Raw genomic sequence first — 19,680 nt, 5'->3', positions numbered from 1 at the left:
TGCGCGAGATTGCTGAAACGGGAACATTTACAAGCACTCTACCAACAAAATCGTTAAATGCGCATTTCCCTTCCAACAAACTATAACACGTAGCGACGCGTTCAACGAGTCGTTTGTTATCATTCGCGAAATTTACGGCTATGTTCTTCCCCCAAAAATATTCCCAACGAGTCCAGATAAACTAGAAAAAAAAATACCAGTGATTTTTTCTGTTTTCACCGTGTGAAAGAGGAACAAAGAGAAACCCGATCGTGGAAGAAGAGGGGTTGTAACGGGCCATTCGAGGGTGAGAATCGTGGAACAAAAGGGGTTAATTGCGTCGATATGTCGATGATAAAGGCGAGAACACACGACTAACAATCGCATCGCGGTAAAAACGCGACTGTGTGTATCGGCATTGACCCCGTAATTTTTAATTGCACTCGCGTGTCTCGCTATCGTTATCGCACCCCTCTCATTAACAGGGCAAAAAGAATCGTCCGTGAAACGTTGCACAACGATCGTTGGTGAATCGTTTTCGGAAATGTTTCTTTTAACGAGCAGACTATGATAGCGCCGCTGTTAAGAGGTTTTCCACGATTTCGAAAGGGGTGAACGTGGCAATCGGAGATTAATTAATAGGGAAATTAACCACGTAGTTGTGTTTGAATAAGAATGATTGTCGAAGAATTATTAGCGCGAGATAGGAATATATGTTGGAGTTTATTAAATTCACGATCAGAAGGAAACAGACTCGAGAAAATGGATTTTCGAAGAAATTTAATTAAAATTAAAATTAAAATATGTCCGCGAGAGATTGAAGCGTCACCTAGCTTAGACAAAATTCAAATTAGCAATTGTTATCGAGGTGCAAGAAGGAACACCGAATTTTCCAAAATGAAATGTTCTACTGGCTATAAACGAAGCTAGAACGAAATATGTTATGGAAAATGTGAAACTGCGAGGCAGCAGGGAAATCACGTCCCCGTCGTAAAACCGACTTAAAACTATCTTTTGCTAAAGCTTTATTATTAATTGCTATTGTGTACCGTCCGAATGCACGAGGGATCTTTAGTTAGGGACGAAATTTTCACTGTGGATCGGCCAACAATGTCGCCGCGAATATTCTGAATTATTATGCATTAAATGAAGATGAGAAAGTATCACGGAACACTTTGCTGGAAAACCGCGCGGCGTGTATGGATCGTTGTATAAGATTCTCTTTGTGTGCAACGTCGCGTGCCGTCACGGTGGCAAATTCCCGTGCTGACGTGCCTGGGGCGTCGGTTATACGAGTTGTTTATACGAGCAATAATTTATTACTTACCCTTACGACGCGTCGGATCGTTAATATCATAGACGTCAGAACTATGGAAGATGGAGAACGCGGCGGAATTGTATCGTGCTTTAAACGAAAAGACGCGCGATACTTCAACCGCGACTATGGTCGTTTTAGCTCCCATGTTAACGACTACTAACGAGAGATTCGGCGTCGTTCATATCAATTTTCCGTATATTAAGATTCGCTATCTTTGTATTGTTCTTTGTATTGCTTCCTTTATAGTTATTTTTTAATTTTATAGTACTCGTCGAATTACGATCACTTGTAGAAATTTAATTGTTCTAATTATAAGACTTGCTGTATCATAAATGACAAATTGTCCGTGGCTGTTCAAATTATTAGTGAATGCGTAAATGGTCGTGTATATGTCAATTAATTTATTACTCTGTAATGCCACAGAGAAAAGTCCATAGGAGAGTTTTTTTCCAGGAAAGTACATTTTCGTAGCGAAGCAATTTCTCTGACTCGAAAGCTTATATCGCTTAAATCATTTATGTACTCGTTCCTGAACGACATACTTTTGAAGGCAAAAGTTCAAAATGTTTGGTGAAATGATGGGAAAAGTACGAGCTATAATCTAAAGGGGATATTTAGCTCTTTGAAGTTTCTACGCTTATTCTGATTGAAGAGGAGACGAGAATTCGCGCAACAGTTCCAAAAATTGGTATTTACGAATCAGTATTGAAAAACCTATTAATATCAACTAAATTTGCATCATATCGGGAATCTATCCTTAGATTGAAAAAAGAAAAGAATCTTTTTCTCATTTGTTGTATAACGTACAATCTTGTAAATGTTTTCTATCGTGTTGTTACTGACCTTTAACACGGCGCCTATTGCAATTATGTGCGAACAAAAGATGACGTATTTCCCTAAAATTAATTAAATAAATCGTATCTTACATAATGAAAACCCTATAACAATGAACAGTTCTCGCTGCTTCTTGTTCAGAAGTTCAGCAAAAGAGCTTGATGCAGATGAGAAACGAGATCATTCCTCTTGGTTAACCCATAGATTCACGAAGGAAGGATTCGTTAGTTGGAACGTTCTTGGTATATCGATCCTCGCGATCCACGCGAAAAGAAAGTTAAATTTCTCAGAGGAGACGGCGGGAAATGCGAGCGGAAACGGGCTGAAGATGAAGAGAAGGAAGAGGGAGAGCTCCCTGTTGGTTCGTGTCGCCCTACGAAACGAGTTCGAAAGCCCTTTTACCGAATAAAAGTTGACACGAACTGGTAAGGTTCCGAAGGCGGGCTACGCCGGCGCAGGCCACACGGAAAAGTTGAAATTATAAAAATTTCAAATTTCCAAACGGCTGACAGACGACAAGACGACGATTCGCGGTCGCCTGGGATAGCCACTGTCGCGGTTTTTCGACCCGTAAACTTCGCCGAACTTGGAACCGGGGAAAATTGGAAACCGCCGGAAAAAAATTGTTTCGTCGATGCCCACGCGGCGCTATCGAAACGCTTTCCCAATTTCAACATCACCTGATAACGCGTTGATAGCTGCAGTTGTGACTCTTTCAAAAGACTGTGTTTTTTTCTAGAAAGAAGATTCAGGAGGGGACGTTTGATACGAATGATAGTCTTCGTTTGGAAAATATTTTACGTCCAACTTGTTAGTCGTGGGAATTAACTGATTGATTGGATTACCAATCTCTTGGATGTTGTAATCTCTTTATTTACGACCAGTTAGTATTAAGTCAGTATTAATCTACAAATGGGAAAGTAGAGGAAAATTATCTACGAACAATTCGTTCTTAAATTTACTTTAGAATTTATGACTTCTTGTATCATTTGTTTGCGATAAAGAAACTTATGGAGGTAAATCGCTTGTCTTTCACTGATTGTAATAATTCGATGATCGTAAATCATTTCGATCTATTTTCTTGGGTAGAACGATTAATTAATTTTAATTAGAAATTTTTGAAATTTTAAACGTCGGTATGTAAATGAAACGTGAATTTACATTATACCTCTGTGGAACTTTGTAAAAGAGCCAGTTGTAACATTCCTCAAATAACAGTGGTGTATTTGATAAAATAACATGCTCGTTATTTCTGAAAACTAGCGACCGTAGTAATTCTGAAAGTAATTTTAAGATTGCAAAAGAACGGTTTAATTTATATGACGCGGTGAAAATAAAAAAAATTGCTTGTAAAAGAAAATTAGGGAAAATCGTTAATGTATGCATGTTTTCACTTTGTTTGCAGGACCTTCGTTTTGGGGTCTGATAAACCCCCAGTGGTATTTGTGCAGCAAAGGAAGACGACAGAGTCCTATCAACATCGAGCCTGACAAGCTTCTCTTCGACCGCCACTTGAGACCAGTGTCGGTCGACAAACACAAGGTAATTTATCCAGTGTTCTTCAATGTCCCTTTATTTCTTCTCTTTTTATTCCTCGTTGGAGGTGCTTCGACTTTTGAGTAAGCTCGTGTATTCAAAAGTAAAGAAGGATTGTATACCGAGTCGATTCGTGACAGAAATTTCTATCGTCACGCCTTTGTTTTAATGGAGATGATGCTCTCTTCGTGATATTTACTTTATTTAGTATTATACGTTCTGATATAATTTATATCTAACGTCAAAATTGGCATCTGTATTATTATTAAAATGAATATTATTAAAATGATATTTTTTATATATTATATTATTTCTTATACTATATTTATATATTATTATTATTTAATAATTTCGAACTTAAGATGTATTATTAGTTATCTTGTAATATCAAATCATTTCATTTCATTTATTTTCATTAATTTTCGTTCATTTTATTTCTGTTATTTGTATGTATGTGAAAAAGTCAATTGAAATGTTTCTTCGGATCAAACATTTTACATTTTATTAACTGTCATAAGATATCTAGTTTTACCCCCTAACACCATAGAAATAATTTTAATCTGAGCTTTGGGAAAGAATAAAAGGAACGGGAACGTTAATACAAAAATGGAATATATTATTGTATGAGTATATTAATCTAGGAAAGAATACATTAATTATAACAGCGTTTCAAAGAGGAACAGTATAATTAAAATACCACGGAATAATAATAAAATTAATAATAATATAGAAACAAAATAATATTAGCTTTCACAGTCCCCATTTGGGGATCTCGTGTATTAAATAAGTTATAAATTTCATAGTATCGATTGGTATCCCCAGCAGGGGATTCTTCCTAAATATTTCATACTTTAAAAATATTTTAGTTAAATGCAACAAAAAAGCGATTAAACGTTAACTTATAAATGAATTTAAATTTAAATTATAAAATAAATTTATCTGAAAATTTCGAAGCAAAATGGTAAATAAGCAATACTATCTTAAATAAGATAAAACACGAAAGACTAATGGAAATGGAAATAATAACAAGTAAAGAAAAATATAGGAACAGAATATATATGAATAAAAAAAAAGATGTAGGAAACTTTCTAAAAAAGAATGGCATTCGTCTTAATCGAAACTCACAAATACCACCTCAGGTTAAAAAATAAAACACATCAGACAGCGATTGATTCGACGCGTCGCAGATACGTGAAGTAGATTCAAGTGAAAATTAACATTTTTCGGATGATTTATTTGACTGGGTAGACTGATATCACGGGGAGACGCATTCAGTTGAACGTGAGTAGCTACGCCGCGACTATTCCCAGAGCTGTCGCCGGCTAGTAATGGATTTTGAATTCACTCTGGACCATTCTCCACTTTCTCTCTATCCATTTTTCACCACGCCAGGGAGTTCGTTAGTTCGATAATATATCCATTAATTACCAATCTGGCTGTTTAACGTTCGTCTTATTGGTTCGTGATACCTTAGAACCACGAAAATAATAATCTCCGATTAATTAAACGTTTATTCGTTCTTCAGTTTCGCTACGCGTGAAATCATGCTAATTCTCTTTTACCCTAAAAGTAATCACTGATTTTAGCGTTAGACTTCTTTGACATTCTTGATTAAATATCATAGATAGTATGATTTTAAAATGGAAATAATCGTCATTTGACAATCTAATTTAAATCTCTTTGCTCTTAAAATAGTCTTTGATTTTAATAATAATTGAAATAAAAACGTAATACAATTGTTAACTTTATTCTGACGCGTGTACATTTCGCAATATCGGGAGAACGATATCAATTTTATGAATTCAATTATGTATAGAGGAACATCGAGAAACAGTAGCAAAAGAAAATTCTGACTTCGAATTCCACATGAAACTTCTCTCAAACCCCTCATTACTCAGTTTATCTAACCGCAATCCAAGCTGAGATTCATTCATAGGATGTTCATCTGAATCTCAACCTCGCTTGATCAATCAAACGATCACATACTACAACGTACCACTAGTTTCTTGAGGCCACGGAAATATCTTAAAAAATTCTAAAATTCCCCATTTTTTCCCAGCGTCGCAATTCGTAGATTGTGGACCTTCTACCTTACAATCGTACAATTTTACGTTAAATACAATGACCAAATAGTCTGTAACTTATCAAGTTCATCTATGAAATTTAATTTCTTTTATTAGCAAATCTGTTAATACTGCATACAAGAGAATGTATTAGTACCAATGACTCGAAAATCGCGACATACAAAATGTCACTGATAAACCTTAATTCTATTTTGCAAGGTGGCATATTTCGCTGTTACAATTTACTTCACAATCGCGACTTAATTTTATCCTAAAGATTCGCTTCGAAACAAACTTCATCCAGGCATATCAAGCGATAGCAGTGGCAACCGCGAGGTAAATGGTAAAAAAGCGGTCATTGATTTCGCAGATGCGAGGATAACAACGGTGCGCCGGGCTATGGGGGCTCGGTTTCACCGTCATTCGTTTCCCTTCCGCTTTTTGTTCGCTACGTCGGGCTGGTTTTATCGAGCAGCCGCCGCGTGGATTGCATGTGTGGAAATTAACGCAGCAGCCGATTTACGCGGGGCCCATTTTCCGCTGTGAAATTGATGCGCGCTGCGGCGCCGTGACGAGTCACGTAAATATTGTAAATCTCGCCTATGCGACTTGCGAACAACGACGAGCCACTGCTTGATTAATCGTCGAACCATAATTAATGAGAGGACACAGGCATCGAGGACGGTGAGGGTGGAATTTTGTTCTCGAAATATTTTCCTATTCATCGGCTTTCAATGGCTTTGGAAAATATTTGAACGTTTGTCATAGAACATTTTTATGAATGTGTTACGTGCATTGCACGGAACTTTTCCAAATGATCGAAAGAACGTGGCAGGATCAAAAAGAAAAAGTAAGAGGAAGAGGGAAAGGCGATTGTTTGCTTTGCCAGGTGAATATTCATCGAGGGAAAGATTGGAGTTCCACTTTTCAAACGCGAGCTGAAATTTGCAAGAATCCTTGCAACGGTCGAGCTGATGTATCTCTTCTCCCTTCAGATGGCGAAGCAATTTGTTTAACGGTTCGACAACACACTGTTGTGCGATTGTATGTCGTAGACACTGTCGATACGCTCGGAAAGATCGAATCGAATAGATATTGGTTTTCTAGAGGGGAAAGGGTTTTACTTGTAAGATTAATATAGCGAATAATGAGATTCGAGTAATCAAATTTGTCAGGAGGAAAGTTTCTGTATTTTATAGAAAAAGAGATTTTTGTTTGTTAATAGAATATTTCGAAAGTAATGTAATAAATATATCGAAGATAAGGGCATATTAGCATTAAATTTTAAATGAAATTTTATAGACAGTAAGGTACGGCTTGTCTGGCCAGAAAACGACTATTCCACTTGATGTGTAATATTTATACTGCAGTGTATATATTTATTATGATTATTTCGTTCATTCGATTCATTGTATATTACACATACTGTGTCTGACCATAGCGATTATTTATTCTACTTGCTGTGCAATATATTTTTCCCATATTAATACGTAAAAACGAAATATACACTTGTAACGATTTAGCACATTACTAATAGTATCGAAATAGAGATATGTATGAGTGGGTATTGCGATCGAAGCTTTCATAGAAAACAGCCAAATCCAGGATCGCCTTTTAATAATATTAACTCGTTATCGTTATTAACCCTGCTAGCCTCGACATCTCTATCGCCAGATCTCAGCTCTAGGATCTCTCAACAGGCCATTCAATTTAATTAGCGAGCCATTAAATCGACTTACTAACGAATGTTCTAATAATTATAAAAATGACAAATTCTTTATCTAAATCATTAATTTCATAAATAAATTTCGAAATAATAAAACGATATAAAGCACTTATATTTACACACAGAATTCCACCAAGTGACGTTTGCTATAATTTTTCGCAAGAAGGCCACGTCGTCGCGATAAATTTCCGGTTGATCCCCTAGGGACCGTAATTCACTATCATTTCTCGAATTTATCAAACTTGGAATATAATTCTTTATCAAATAAAGTATTCATAGAATAGAAGACCTTTCGAAGATCTTTTATTTGCAGGATCGATCGATTAACGTTGCTTTCGTCGAACAACGTTATTTCTTGTAGTTTCCCTCTTGGATGCATGGCTTTATCGCGTATTCGCGTGACGTAACGCGACACGAGAATTCCACGTCTACTCGTCTAGGACGCGAAAGTGCAGTTGCGGAAATTGTTTTATGGAAATCGCTTGGCGAAGGCTGCTTGTATCCACCGTGGAATAAACGTCGATACACTTCGACACGAGCCAAAGAATATTTAGGAGAGACTGACGCGTTCTATTACTGATTTCCACGAAAGCAGTTTGGTTAAATTGGAGAAAATTTACTGGCCAACGTAACGCTATAAAATATTTATCACAATCGAAAGGAATTTCACTCCTTTGTTAACAAGTTCGTAATGGTCTCGTTCTTGGAAATTGTTTGATCGAGATGATTTAAATATAATTATAATAAATTTTTGAAATTGTGCAATTGTTTTATTTTCTATAATTTATTATTGTGATTCTAGTATAAATAATTTTATGTACAGGAAGAAGTTCGTGAGCGTTGTCGTCCTATGTTTAGGATAAAAAAATTTTTTATATATTTTCCAAAGATTTTCAAAATTGACCTTTTCATTTACTATAACTTGTTATTTGTAGTATAGACAATTTCATATGAAAAAGTTGGTAAGTGTTCTCGTCTTGAATTAAACGACTGGACGATAACATCGATCGTTGAAGGAATTAAGGTTAGAGATATAAATGTGCTGATAAATTTGTCCACGTCCAATGTGAATTTTTAATTTCATTCAACTTTTCAATACTCGATGCGCATCGATAGCCAGCTTCAGTATCTTTCGCGATGGTGTTAATGCATCCATCTTCCATTGCAGCAGACGCAATTAACATAGAGCGTATTAATGTATTTCGTATTTTTTAATTACGATCGACAATTTCGTCTGAACAACGCCGAAATAAAATCGCCAAATTCATATTAACATGCAAATGCATCGTTGTTCACGTAACAATATATGCCAGATCGACAGCGATTTGTTCGAAAAATATCGAGTTGCTTGTTGATTACAATGACGTTGGAAAAGCATGTGAAAGTTGCCAAAGTAATTAATACATAATTTCGATTGAGAGTCGTAAAACTGAATCGAGCGAAGAACTGAATTAAAAAGTAGGTAAGAAACTTTGACGGTGTATAAATCTAGCGAATCGAGGCGAAGACCGATAATTTGAAACAGAACTGGAACGAACAATTTACGGAGATAATTCGATTTTGCCGAAACCTTTCTAAAATTAATCGTAGTTCCCTTGGTCGTTTTTACGTGCATCTTCGTAACAAAGTATCGACAATTCTATCGTAATTCGGAAATAATTGCTGTTAACGCCGCAATTATTTTTCGAAAATTTTCCTGAAAAACTAACGAATTACACACATGGATAGCTGAACGTTGATTAATTTAATAAATTATTCCTATTCAATACACAAATTGCGATATATCGTAGTAAAACATGTTCTTAAAACGCTACAAATTAAAATCTTCTAGTATCTATATATTTGTAACATACAAAATAAAAAAAGTATACGAAATAACAAAAAATAGTTCGAATCTCCAACTATTGCAGCCTTTTGGATGTATAAAATTTTCATGAAAAATGACAAATTACTGATTTTCATCATTCCGACAACTGTACGTTAAAAAGTACTAGTTTTATGAAATAAACAACGGGAATAGAAAACTTTCCATTTTTCACCGGAGTTCGCTGCTATTCAAAGAAAGTTCCATGACCGTTTGAGCGTCGTGGTGATGGTTCCATCGTGTGAAAAGCGCGAAACACTGACCACGTGCGCTTTGTCCGATTTTCGCGAAAGCTGTGCTGGCTACGGTCTCAAAGGCGAAACCTTTCGTTTGTTACGCGAAACGTGCTAACTCTAATCGCACCGTGGATACGATAGAAACGAATCACGTGGCCGCCTCAGCTGACACGGTGATTGCCGGCACGTGAGCAGAAGTCCCGATTCGAAGCTCAGCCCGAACATGACCGGAACTTCCTTTAGACTGTCTATTTCTCAGCGAGAAATGCTTCTCCTTTTCTCGGATTTTATAATTTCTTGGAAATGGAATTAGTTGGAAATTTTGATAATTTTAGATATACATGTAGACCTATAGCAACAATGAATAGCAATTTAGTTTGATGTAGATACTATTGATAAAGTGGACAGTTTTTATCAATATATTATATTAAGACTTTTTGATATTTCATTGGTACTGTAATGAAACACGAGCATCATGATTATACTGGTAAAATTTTACACCAACCGAAAAATGTATATAAAGTTACAGCACATTTACTACAAATAGACTATTAAGTAAAAAATGAATACATATAATTAGCGTTAAATGTCCCGTGAAATATTAAGGTTTATCAATGTAGTGGATAACGGATTGTTTAAATAATTTTCTGATTGCTATAAATATACACTTGCAAACCAATTTTCTACCTGGATTTAATTTCTTTCAATTATATCCATAAGAATATAAATTTGTATAAACGTATGTATGAATGCATGAAACAAGGACGAAACAGAAAGGAGAGAATCGAAGTTCTGTGATTAAAACCGCGCAAAATGTAACAAACTCAACTGCAGTTCGCAGAGTAATGCATCTAAAGGAAACAGAGAAATGAAAGGGCACGAAAAAGTTTCTTACATAAACAGCAAACAGCAGCCAATAAAAATAACGCAAAGCCAAGGTACTTGGTAGCTCGATGATTAAACGACTTCGTTGGTTTCCTCTTCTGAGGGACTTCATTGTTCCGGGCAGTTCGCGAACCGCGGGACTTCAAACGAACCAGAGGCGCGTCATTTTTGAGTTTATCAAACAATAACACTCTTGGCGAAGTAGCTTTCGTGCAAACACTCGTCGCGAGCCTTAAAGCCCTAGCCGAGAGTCGTTTGTATTTCCTCCCTTTTCTTTTTCCCTTCGTTTCTTTTCCTTTCTGGCCGCGGTTGAGTTTCGCTTCCGCCTACAGCTCCATCATCCACGGTGTTGCGATACTTCTTCCCGAGAACTGCGAAACGTTCGAGACTTTTGTTTCTTAGCGGGTCAGCCACCCGTTAATGAAATAATTGAAGCGTTTCTTCGTAGGATTTCGAATCGCACACCGAGTAGTTCCGCGATACGTTTCGCTGCTTTAAGCTTTGATTTTCGATGGAAGAATCTTAGATCGTTGAGAAAATGTTTAACGTTATTTAGGAAAAACGAGTTACATGACTTGTCACTCGGGTTCCTAATTTTTTGGATAAAACCGTCTGTTTACTTATAGAGCTCCGACGTATTTAACGAGTCGTATCGTATCTGTTGAAGATTAATTATATCATATTTATACCCGTAAGGAGTAGAATCGAGCTAGTTGGAATTAAATTTGTCTATGGTAACTTCGAATTCTATAATTATGAATGTTTTTGGTTATCACAATGTTTCTGATTCTAGTTTTAATTTCCTTTTTAAAAGTTGTCTCCTTTTAAAAAATTGATAGACATATTTACCTACTACTGATTGTATTTTAAAAATTTGATTCTATGGGGACCGAATTTTATTAAAGCGTGACAAAAATTTGATTTTGTTACTCGTTAATGATAGAAACTCGTCCTTTAACGTTTCTATGAATAAAACATAATTGTAAGCAGAAATCAGACATAATCTGTCATTAGTAACGGAAAGATGTTCTTTAATATTTTTATTAACACATAAATTTACAAACCCACTAACAATTACAAATCAACTAACTCATTCTCCCGATAGCAACGCCTCTGAAAATTATCCGCCGATTTGAAATTGAAAAAACAGCTAACCAAATCATTCTTCAAACACAATAGAAACGCCTTATCAAATTATCTTCGCTTCCAAAGAAAAAAAAGAAGCAAGCAAAAAAAGAAAGAAATAAATCAAGGAGCACGAATTCCTGATAATAACGAAACGAAAGGTGTTCCTTTTTCGCGAATGGTCGATTGTTTGACTTAAACAACGCGTGTGACGCCGGCTAACCGATGCGAGTCGGGAGGTGAGGAAGAACGCTGGAACCCTGTTCCCTTTAGGCGCTTTTGTGCCTTCGGAGGATAGCGATTGGACGTTGGAGGGGATGATTCGAGGGTGGACCAAACAATGAACAGAACCCAAACCATGGTTCGTTTCAAAGCGTAGAATGCATCCGATGAGCTTGCCTCGTGAGAACGCGGCTACTTGCGCCTGGGAAGATTGACTCCGGCTCCGGGAAGTTGGCATCGGGGGGTTGGGTTAGATTCGAGGGGTTGGAAAGAAGATGGGAAGAGAGAGGAAGAGCAAACGATCCCTCGGGTGCGCGTTTAAACCTTTTCACGGGCATTTCCGTGGAAGGCACTTTGTGTCCTGCCCGACAAATTCGAACTATGCGCGTTTCTTTTCGTGCCAACCCCTCGCAAACCTCCCACCTCCCTCGGACTCTTCAACCTACCGAAACACTCTGCATAAAGATGAAACGTTGCTCGTGGAAATTCCACGAGAAATTTCGTTCGACCCTTCGACAACGAAGTCGCAACCAAGAACTTCTAAATATTGCGTGGATTTTTCTGAAACTACTGTTTCGAGAGTTCTGCGGGTTTCGAATTGCGTTTGAAATTGTATCTTGAATACTAATGCAAGATGAAGTTTGAGTTGCTGGGACGAAAGTTATTGTTTTTCTTTAAGTAACATGGTTTCGGAAATTTTCATATTGTCAGGAGCGAATTATTAATTGTCAGTGTGGGAATGTTGTATAAACGTTAGCCTCTTGGAGTCTTTTAGAACTTTAGCAACTGTGTTAGAGTTTTATTCGACTTCTAACTTCGAGAAACAGCCTACTTACTATAAAGCTAATTCTTGGTGAAACTTTGGAATGCTCGAATAGAACAATTGTAATCCAAATTCCCATAAACAGTCATATCGTATCATTACAAGGCTCGATGTTATTCGTGATAACTGAGACATTTAGTGTCACATGCTACTTGAAAGGGAAATTATGCCAGTGTTTGCGACGTTTGCGATATTGTAACACCTCATAATAGTAGTTAAGGGTTAATCTACGTCATACCATTCTCAAATATAATACGCCTTTAAGGGTAAGACATTTCACCTTGTACCTTTTGTATTAGATTTATATACGAAAAGATTTTATGGAAAAATTATTGTTGTGCAACAATACCTTTATTCACCACTGTATATGTATATATATGATATTGCATATTATTAATACATATCAAAAACATTGAGTATATCGAAAAATCATAAAATCATTCGATGTCTTACGGAGCTATATTAATGAAAACAAATCGCGTATATTTTACGTAAACTAGAGTAAATTTGTCTGACTTTAAATAAAGTCTCGAATCGATATTTTTGTCGAACAATTTACTCTCGCACACAGTCCGATACGATTATCTCTTGGTTGGTGTAACCGTAATTCAGAGTGGGAACAGAACAGGACGAAATACACCGAGACAAGTTATGGGTATCAAGGTTTTGCCCTTTGTCACGCGGTTCCCGACTGCACATGCACGTTTCTACCGGGAAGATTAATAGTTACATTACAGGGATGCGTCAGGCCAGATCCATTTGGGCCTGTTTCGCGGTACTTCCTTAGAAATTAATATTCTAAACAGCCCATTAATTCCGCGGACACGCGAGACTTGTCGCATTAATAATCCAAGGATAATTTGCCATCTCCCGCGGATACCGAATACTGTACACCAACGTAACGTTTGGAAAATTTGAACATAAACTACTATACTTTATACGTAGATACAGTTGCTACAAAAAGTATTGTCGTACCATTGCGTTCATTATATTTGCATATTAATTAATTTATTTGTACATTCATAATACATTTATGAAATTGCCAGAATAAAATCCCTGAAACCTGGTATTTTAATAGATTTGATTTCCGGTACCAGCTGTAGTACGGTATCAACAATTATAAATTATAAAGCGTCTCTTCTATTTAACTATATCCCATCTCCTGTTCACCAGACAGTATATGAAACATAATCAACTACATAATCACGGTAGCTTCGTAAAACAATTCGCTTCGCCTTAGAAACTGAAAACTTTATCCCGAGGAAACCTAAACCTTCTCCCGATTCAGCAACGACTTAAAATGTCCGTAGTCGGCAGAGGATAATCCAATAGCGAATAGCAAAGTGAAAAACCGGATAAAAGCCTTAACTATCGTCAGCCTTAACTACCCGAGCCGGAAGCCGCAGTGACGTCACATCTAGTTTCAGCGCTATTTAAATACATCCCTCGGTCCATTTCGTATCCTCACCAATCCCCCTTACAACACCCACTATTCCTAGGACACGAAAGGTATACGCGAAGGGCAAAAGGAACAGTCGAAGGGTGGTTTCATGTACCTCGTGAATTTATACGGCGTTTAACCTGGTTTAAACTTTGGCACTTAAATTAAACAATAGGGCGAACCACCGAACCACCGACTTGCCGAGTCGAACGTACGTCTTCGACCGAGGTTCCTCTGTGCTTTTCTCTCGATTCCATCCCCCCTGCCCTTTTTCATCCCTCTTCAACCATCCTACATGCAGTCCTAGTTCTGATCTTCGCCCATGTGCACGTTTCCGCCAGTTTCAACTGGATTCGTCGTTCGCTAGGCGATCCCAAAATTGTCAGACAGCGTAATTTCGCGATCGAAACCGAACCGATTCGAAGAGAATCCTAATTCTCCGCGGATTGGGACACGAGCCACGAACGTCTGGACTTCCGATCATCGTGACTCGTTTCGTATGTGACCCAGGATGGTTGTGTTAGCCGGGAACGTTTTGAAATATTTCTGTTCGGTTGGAGAAACGGAATTCAGAGTTTATTGACTTTCCACCCTCGACTCTTTCCCGGCCCTGACAAAAATTCGATGAACCGAAGTGACGGCAGAAACGCGTTCGAGAGGTGGAATTTGTGAACCGGCCAGAGGAACGTTTTATAGGGATTCTCCTGCCTGTATTTTTCAGTTCCGGTGTTACTGGCGAGTTTATTGGTTGGGCAGATTGGATGGGGTAAAGATACGTTCAAGATATTTCAGTGAAATGTTTTTGTTGTTTTAACTGGCTTCGGTGTACGCAGCAGTATATTTCAATCTTTTTCGAGCCGTGTAACGTCTTTTGTGATAATTGAATAACGCGCTACTTTCTGTTTGTAATAGGAAAATCATTTCGATATGATATTTTTATTTGACCCAGTAACGTAGCCATCAAACAAATGAGTATTAAAAATCTTGAGCGGCATCCAATTGAATCGTGAAATTGTGGAGCTCGCGATAAAGACTGTTTTTATAGAATCCATTAACTTTCATTGAACAATAAATCAAGATATAGATTATTTTTACGATATCAATTCCACTATACCGTCAGACTGTGCCAACGACTAGAATGCGTTATTATCTAAAAACTCGAGGAAAAGAGAAGAATCACTTTTATCGTGAATCTTTCACTTATCGATCTTTAATACTGAAATCCAAATGAATAGAAATTTCCAATCAACTACGATCTTCAGCCTCGTAAACGAATTCTAAAATTCTACCTATAAAGATTTAACGAATCAAAGTGACGAGTCAGAAATAGAATCCGTAAGAAATCTACGCCGTGCTTAATTTCTGTAACTCACGTTACTCGCGTGATCACTGGAAGCATGCAATTTTAGCTATTTTCACAGAAAGATAGTCGTATGATCGATAACACGACAGCGTAATATTTGCCGGAACACGGGCTGCTTGGTGGCAGAGGGGAGGAATTGTTACTTACAATTTATTTGAAAGCTCCATCCATATCCTTTTGTATCCTCGTCGGGTTATGCCCTGTCCTATTCTATTTCAGTCCCCGTCCGACCGTACACGGATCCATTCTACTCGCTCGCGTGGAAATACACGAGACCATCCTATTCCCCTTATGTCTGACCGTATGCGGTGCTGTTCTACTGGGCATCCGTTTGAACTTACGCAGACCCGCTGCACTTCCTCCGCCTCTTGGCCTCTAACTTTATCAATAGCAGCCACGACAAATCCATACAAAATACGAAGGCACCCCGACGCAATAGAACAAGAAAGAAACACGACACTCGTTTCGTTTCGTTCGATATTCATTTGTAAGCAGACAGATAAGCGAAATCGTGACGGAGTAGCAACGAATATTTGAATGTATTCGCCGAGATAATACTGTGACTCTGTAAACGTTCGTTCGCGAACTGGAGCTCGTTTACTCAGGGCAACGGCTTTCTGAATAAAGAGGTGCCATTGTTACTTTTTCCTCGCGAAAGAGAATTCCCTTCGACACGGCCATTGTTCGCGAATAAACCGCCAACTATCCGCGACCAAGCAAATACTCGGCCTTGTCCGTCAGTTTCGCTGCTTGCTTCTTCATCTTCTCCTCGAAATCAACTGTGCACAGAAGTGAGACAAAGTTATTACAGTTAATTATCATTCCCACGCCTTTGTGCGAATATCTCCTGTCGATATAATCAGTAACGTGTTAGACTTGATTTCATTCTGTTATTTCTTGTTTCCAGCACTCGAAATTTCGATAGAAGGAACTCGATTCGTAGACATTCCAGCTATACCAAAACTATGAATTTCCATAAATATCTGCAGTTTAACAATTATCGTTCCAATTAATATATTATCAATTCTAATACTTTTACATAAATTCTATATATTCTCCAATTCCAACAATGTACAAACTAATTATTTGTGCAAATGCGAGTAAAAATACTGTGGTATATAGCATCATGCACAAAATGCTTTCGTATATAGTATCGTCCACAAAAAAGCTAGCGATTGCCATAACAGGCGAGAGCAATACGCGTGTCAGTGTCCTTCGAGTCGAACGGAATTCCTCGTTCTTTATCCATCGAGAATAATCGGAGCTCTTGGCGTTCTAGTCTAACAGGATAAACCAGAAACGTGGCCGGTATATAAATCGTCGTAACTGTCGTATAAACAGCGACTGGTTGTTAATTAACTCGCGATCTGACTATTGTTCCATAAGAGTTGGTATTCCCGGCGCCGCGTTGGCTCCTTTTCACTCGGCGCGATAGCATCTTGGTTGTCGATGCTCAGGTATAATCGTCAAATAACATTTGCATTTCGCCACGCTTTAAGCAGATTTTCAAGGATAGTCGCGAAGCTTTTCAAATTCTGTTGATTTGATTTTACGTACAATGGATCTCTGTTGATCGGCTGGTTTCATTTAATCGAGCGAGAGACGTAGATTTATGAGATGAAATGATGATATTGCTTTTACGAACAGAAGTGTTAAGGTATAGAGATTCGGAAATATAAATAGTTTACTTTATTCACACACAACAGCTATACATATACAGGGTGGTTGGTAACTGGTGGTACAAGCGGAAAGGGGGTGATTCTACGCGAAAAAAGAAGTCGAAAATATAGAATAAAAATTTTTTTTTAATTTTTCTATCGAGACAACGATCTACAGTGAGATCCGTTATAACGAAACGTGATAAAGTGCAGGCGTACCGAGCGAAAATTCAAAGTCGATTTTCTCGAAAACAAAGCCTCAAACGAAAAATTCTTATTCTACATTTTCGACTTCTTTTTTCACGTAGAATCACCCCCTTTCCGCTTGTACCACCAGTTACCAACCACCCTGTATATTACACTCTGAAGACCTCGAATCGTCTTTTGTCTCAACTGAGACCTGGACGCTCTCTGACGCTTACACACGCATTCACATGTACAGTGTAAATGTATCATGTACCTAACAAGAGAAAATATTGTCAGTGATATCTATGCATCGTAATAAACGAACACCTTTTTGGATTACAATTTGACATTTTATTAAGAATTAATTGATATTTTATGTACAACTCGTTTCTTCCTTGCACGTGTTGTAATTGTATTACATTTGAATGCAAATAAACACAATGTTAAATACAATTCATACGTCACAAGCTACATGGGAATGAAGTATCCAAATGGCTAGAAGTATCTACAAATTTTATGATAAGAATAAACGCACACTTCTCCGAGCCAATAATTCCACGAATAACTTTCTCGCCAACCCACCGAAAGGTCAAAATTCCAGCTAGTAAAATTGACGATATCAGGAGGAAAGGTAACATTAGAACCACCCATCACCCTATCAAAATCCCGTGAGACACTCGAGACAATTCCGGCTCCGTCAGAGCGAAGAATCCTTTCTGCGTGAATCCGCGAACCCTTTCGATCGATGGAAAGCGCGAAACTTTCCTTTGATGTTCGAAACTCAGCTAAAAGAAACTCGCCAGCCGCATTAATCACCGATGCGCCGATGAAGTTCGTTCACCGGCGGACGAACGAAAGGAAACGAAGAAGATTATACCGCAATGGTGTGGCGGTTCTTCGTCTCGTGAATTTTCCAGCCGCCGCCACGGGGAACAAAACCACGAGGCCACACGGCGATTCAGGAGAATTCGCGATGACGATTGTTCGTTCAGCGGCTGAACGACTTCCTGCTTCTATCGTTCGTTGCCTTCGTGAAGGAAAAGGGTGGAACGCGTCGAAAAGGCTCGTGAAGACGGGTTTGAACTTGGAGGTCTTGTGGAAAGAACCAAGGGGACGGTCTTTGTGCAGATTCGGCCTCGTAGAACTGCTTCTCGCGAGTCTTCTTCCGGCGGCGGCCTCATTGATCCGAGTTCGAAGTTGCCGAGAATGGAAAGGGGGATGAAAAAGAAGACAGAGAAAGAGGGAGGATTATCCGCGAATTAGAATCGGAAAGGTGGAGATCCATCGGAGGGATAATGAGTTATGTTCTTTTGGGTGAGTTATGCTACTTCTTGGCGTCGTTGGATTTATATTCGCTCAAGTCGAAAAGACTCGACGAAGAGCTAAGATTTATTCCGGCTCTCATTCCGAATTTTTATTCTAATATTCGGCTGATGGTTTTCGATCATTTTTCATTTATCGATGCTCCTTTATCGTTATAGAGCTTCTTCGATCTGAAACAGATATGAAAGAATCGCCATTAATACATGCGATATCTTTTTATATGAAAATTTGTCTCGCAAGACTAGCACTCTTTGTTTATTGAAAGGCAAATTAAAAATTACAAATTAAAAATTTCATAATTAAGCAAAGTCAGAGTGGCAAGGAGATAGAACGAATTTTCAGAAACCGATATATTCACTAACAAATTCAGCGTACAGAATTATCGAAAGCGAAAAATATAAAGTTTTATAAATAGCAAATTCTTGAAAGGGATGAAGTTGAGAAAATAAGGGAAATAAGGGAAGCGTAGGGAAAGAACATAGCAGAGAAACCTAACGCACATTAAATACAATTTACTAGAGGAAACATCGGCAATCGAAGGAAACTTAATAAACCGGTTAAAGAAGGGAACGAAGCGAAAGAAAAACGGGCGCGACGAAGCGGAAACGGCGACATGTTTAATGGAAGAGAGTGGAAGAGAGTCAGGGCACAGCGTATGAAGTTGGCCGGAATAGAGCTCGGCCAGGGCCAGGCGCGGAAATCTATTGCAAAATAATAAGTTATCTGCCGGCGACTTTTGCCGACGTGTCGTCCGCGGCTGCTTTCTCCCCGAGGTTACCTCATTATTTCTAACTGATGACGCTATAATTCAGCTTCTCGCGACGTACAAGAAAATGGACTTCCCGGCCTCGTCTTGCACTTCGTCGGAACCTCTAACTCTCGTCTCTTCCCTTGGTTCTTCGCTCAACCAGTAAGTGTGTATGTGAGAGAGAGAGAGAGAGAGAGAAAGTGAGAGAGAGAGAGAGAGAACGGCGACAACGGCGCACAGTGTCTGGCCTTGCTATTCCGTCCAATTAAATGCCTAATCAATTATCCGCCAGTAAAGGGACGAGTTCACGCCCTTTCTTGCTCGTAGCTCCCGAAACACGTTCTCCTTGT

General features: G+C 38.2%; 1 protein-coding gene across 4 annotated transcripts in view; it reads left to right on the top strand.

Moving 5' to 3' along the window:
* Positions 1-19,680, top strand: part of CARPA (Carbonic anhydrase-related protein A) — a 234,741-nt gene that overhangs the window by 157,610 nt on the left and 57,451 nt on the right. For all 4 annotated transcript variants that reach the window (XM_069109131.1, XM_069109127.1, XM_069109130.1 and 1 more), the window contains exon 3: positions 3,537-3,673. In XM_069109131.1, the coding sequence (XP_068965232.1) occupies positions 3,537-3,673 (137 nt within the window). The remainder of the gene's footprint in view (positions 1-3,536; positions 3,674-19,680) is intronic.

This window comes from Bombus flavifrons, chromosome 3 (assembly GCF_040668555.2).
Source record: "Bombus flavifrons isolate JBK064 chromosome 3, iyBomFlav1_principal, whole genome shotgun sequence".
NCBI classification, from domain to species: Eukaryota; Metazoa; Arthropoda; class Insecta; order Hymenoptera; family Apidae; genus Bombus; species Bombus flavifrons.
This window is presented reverse-complemented; position numbering and strand designations above follow the sequence as displayed.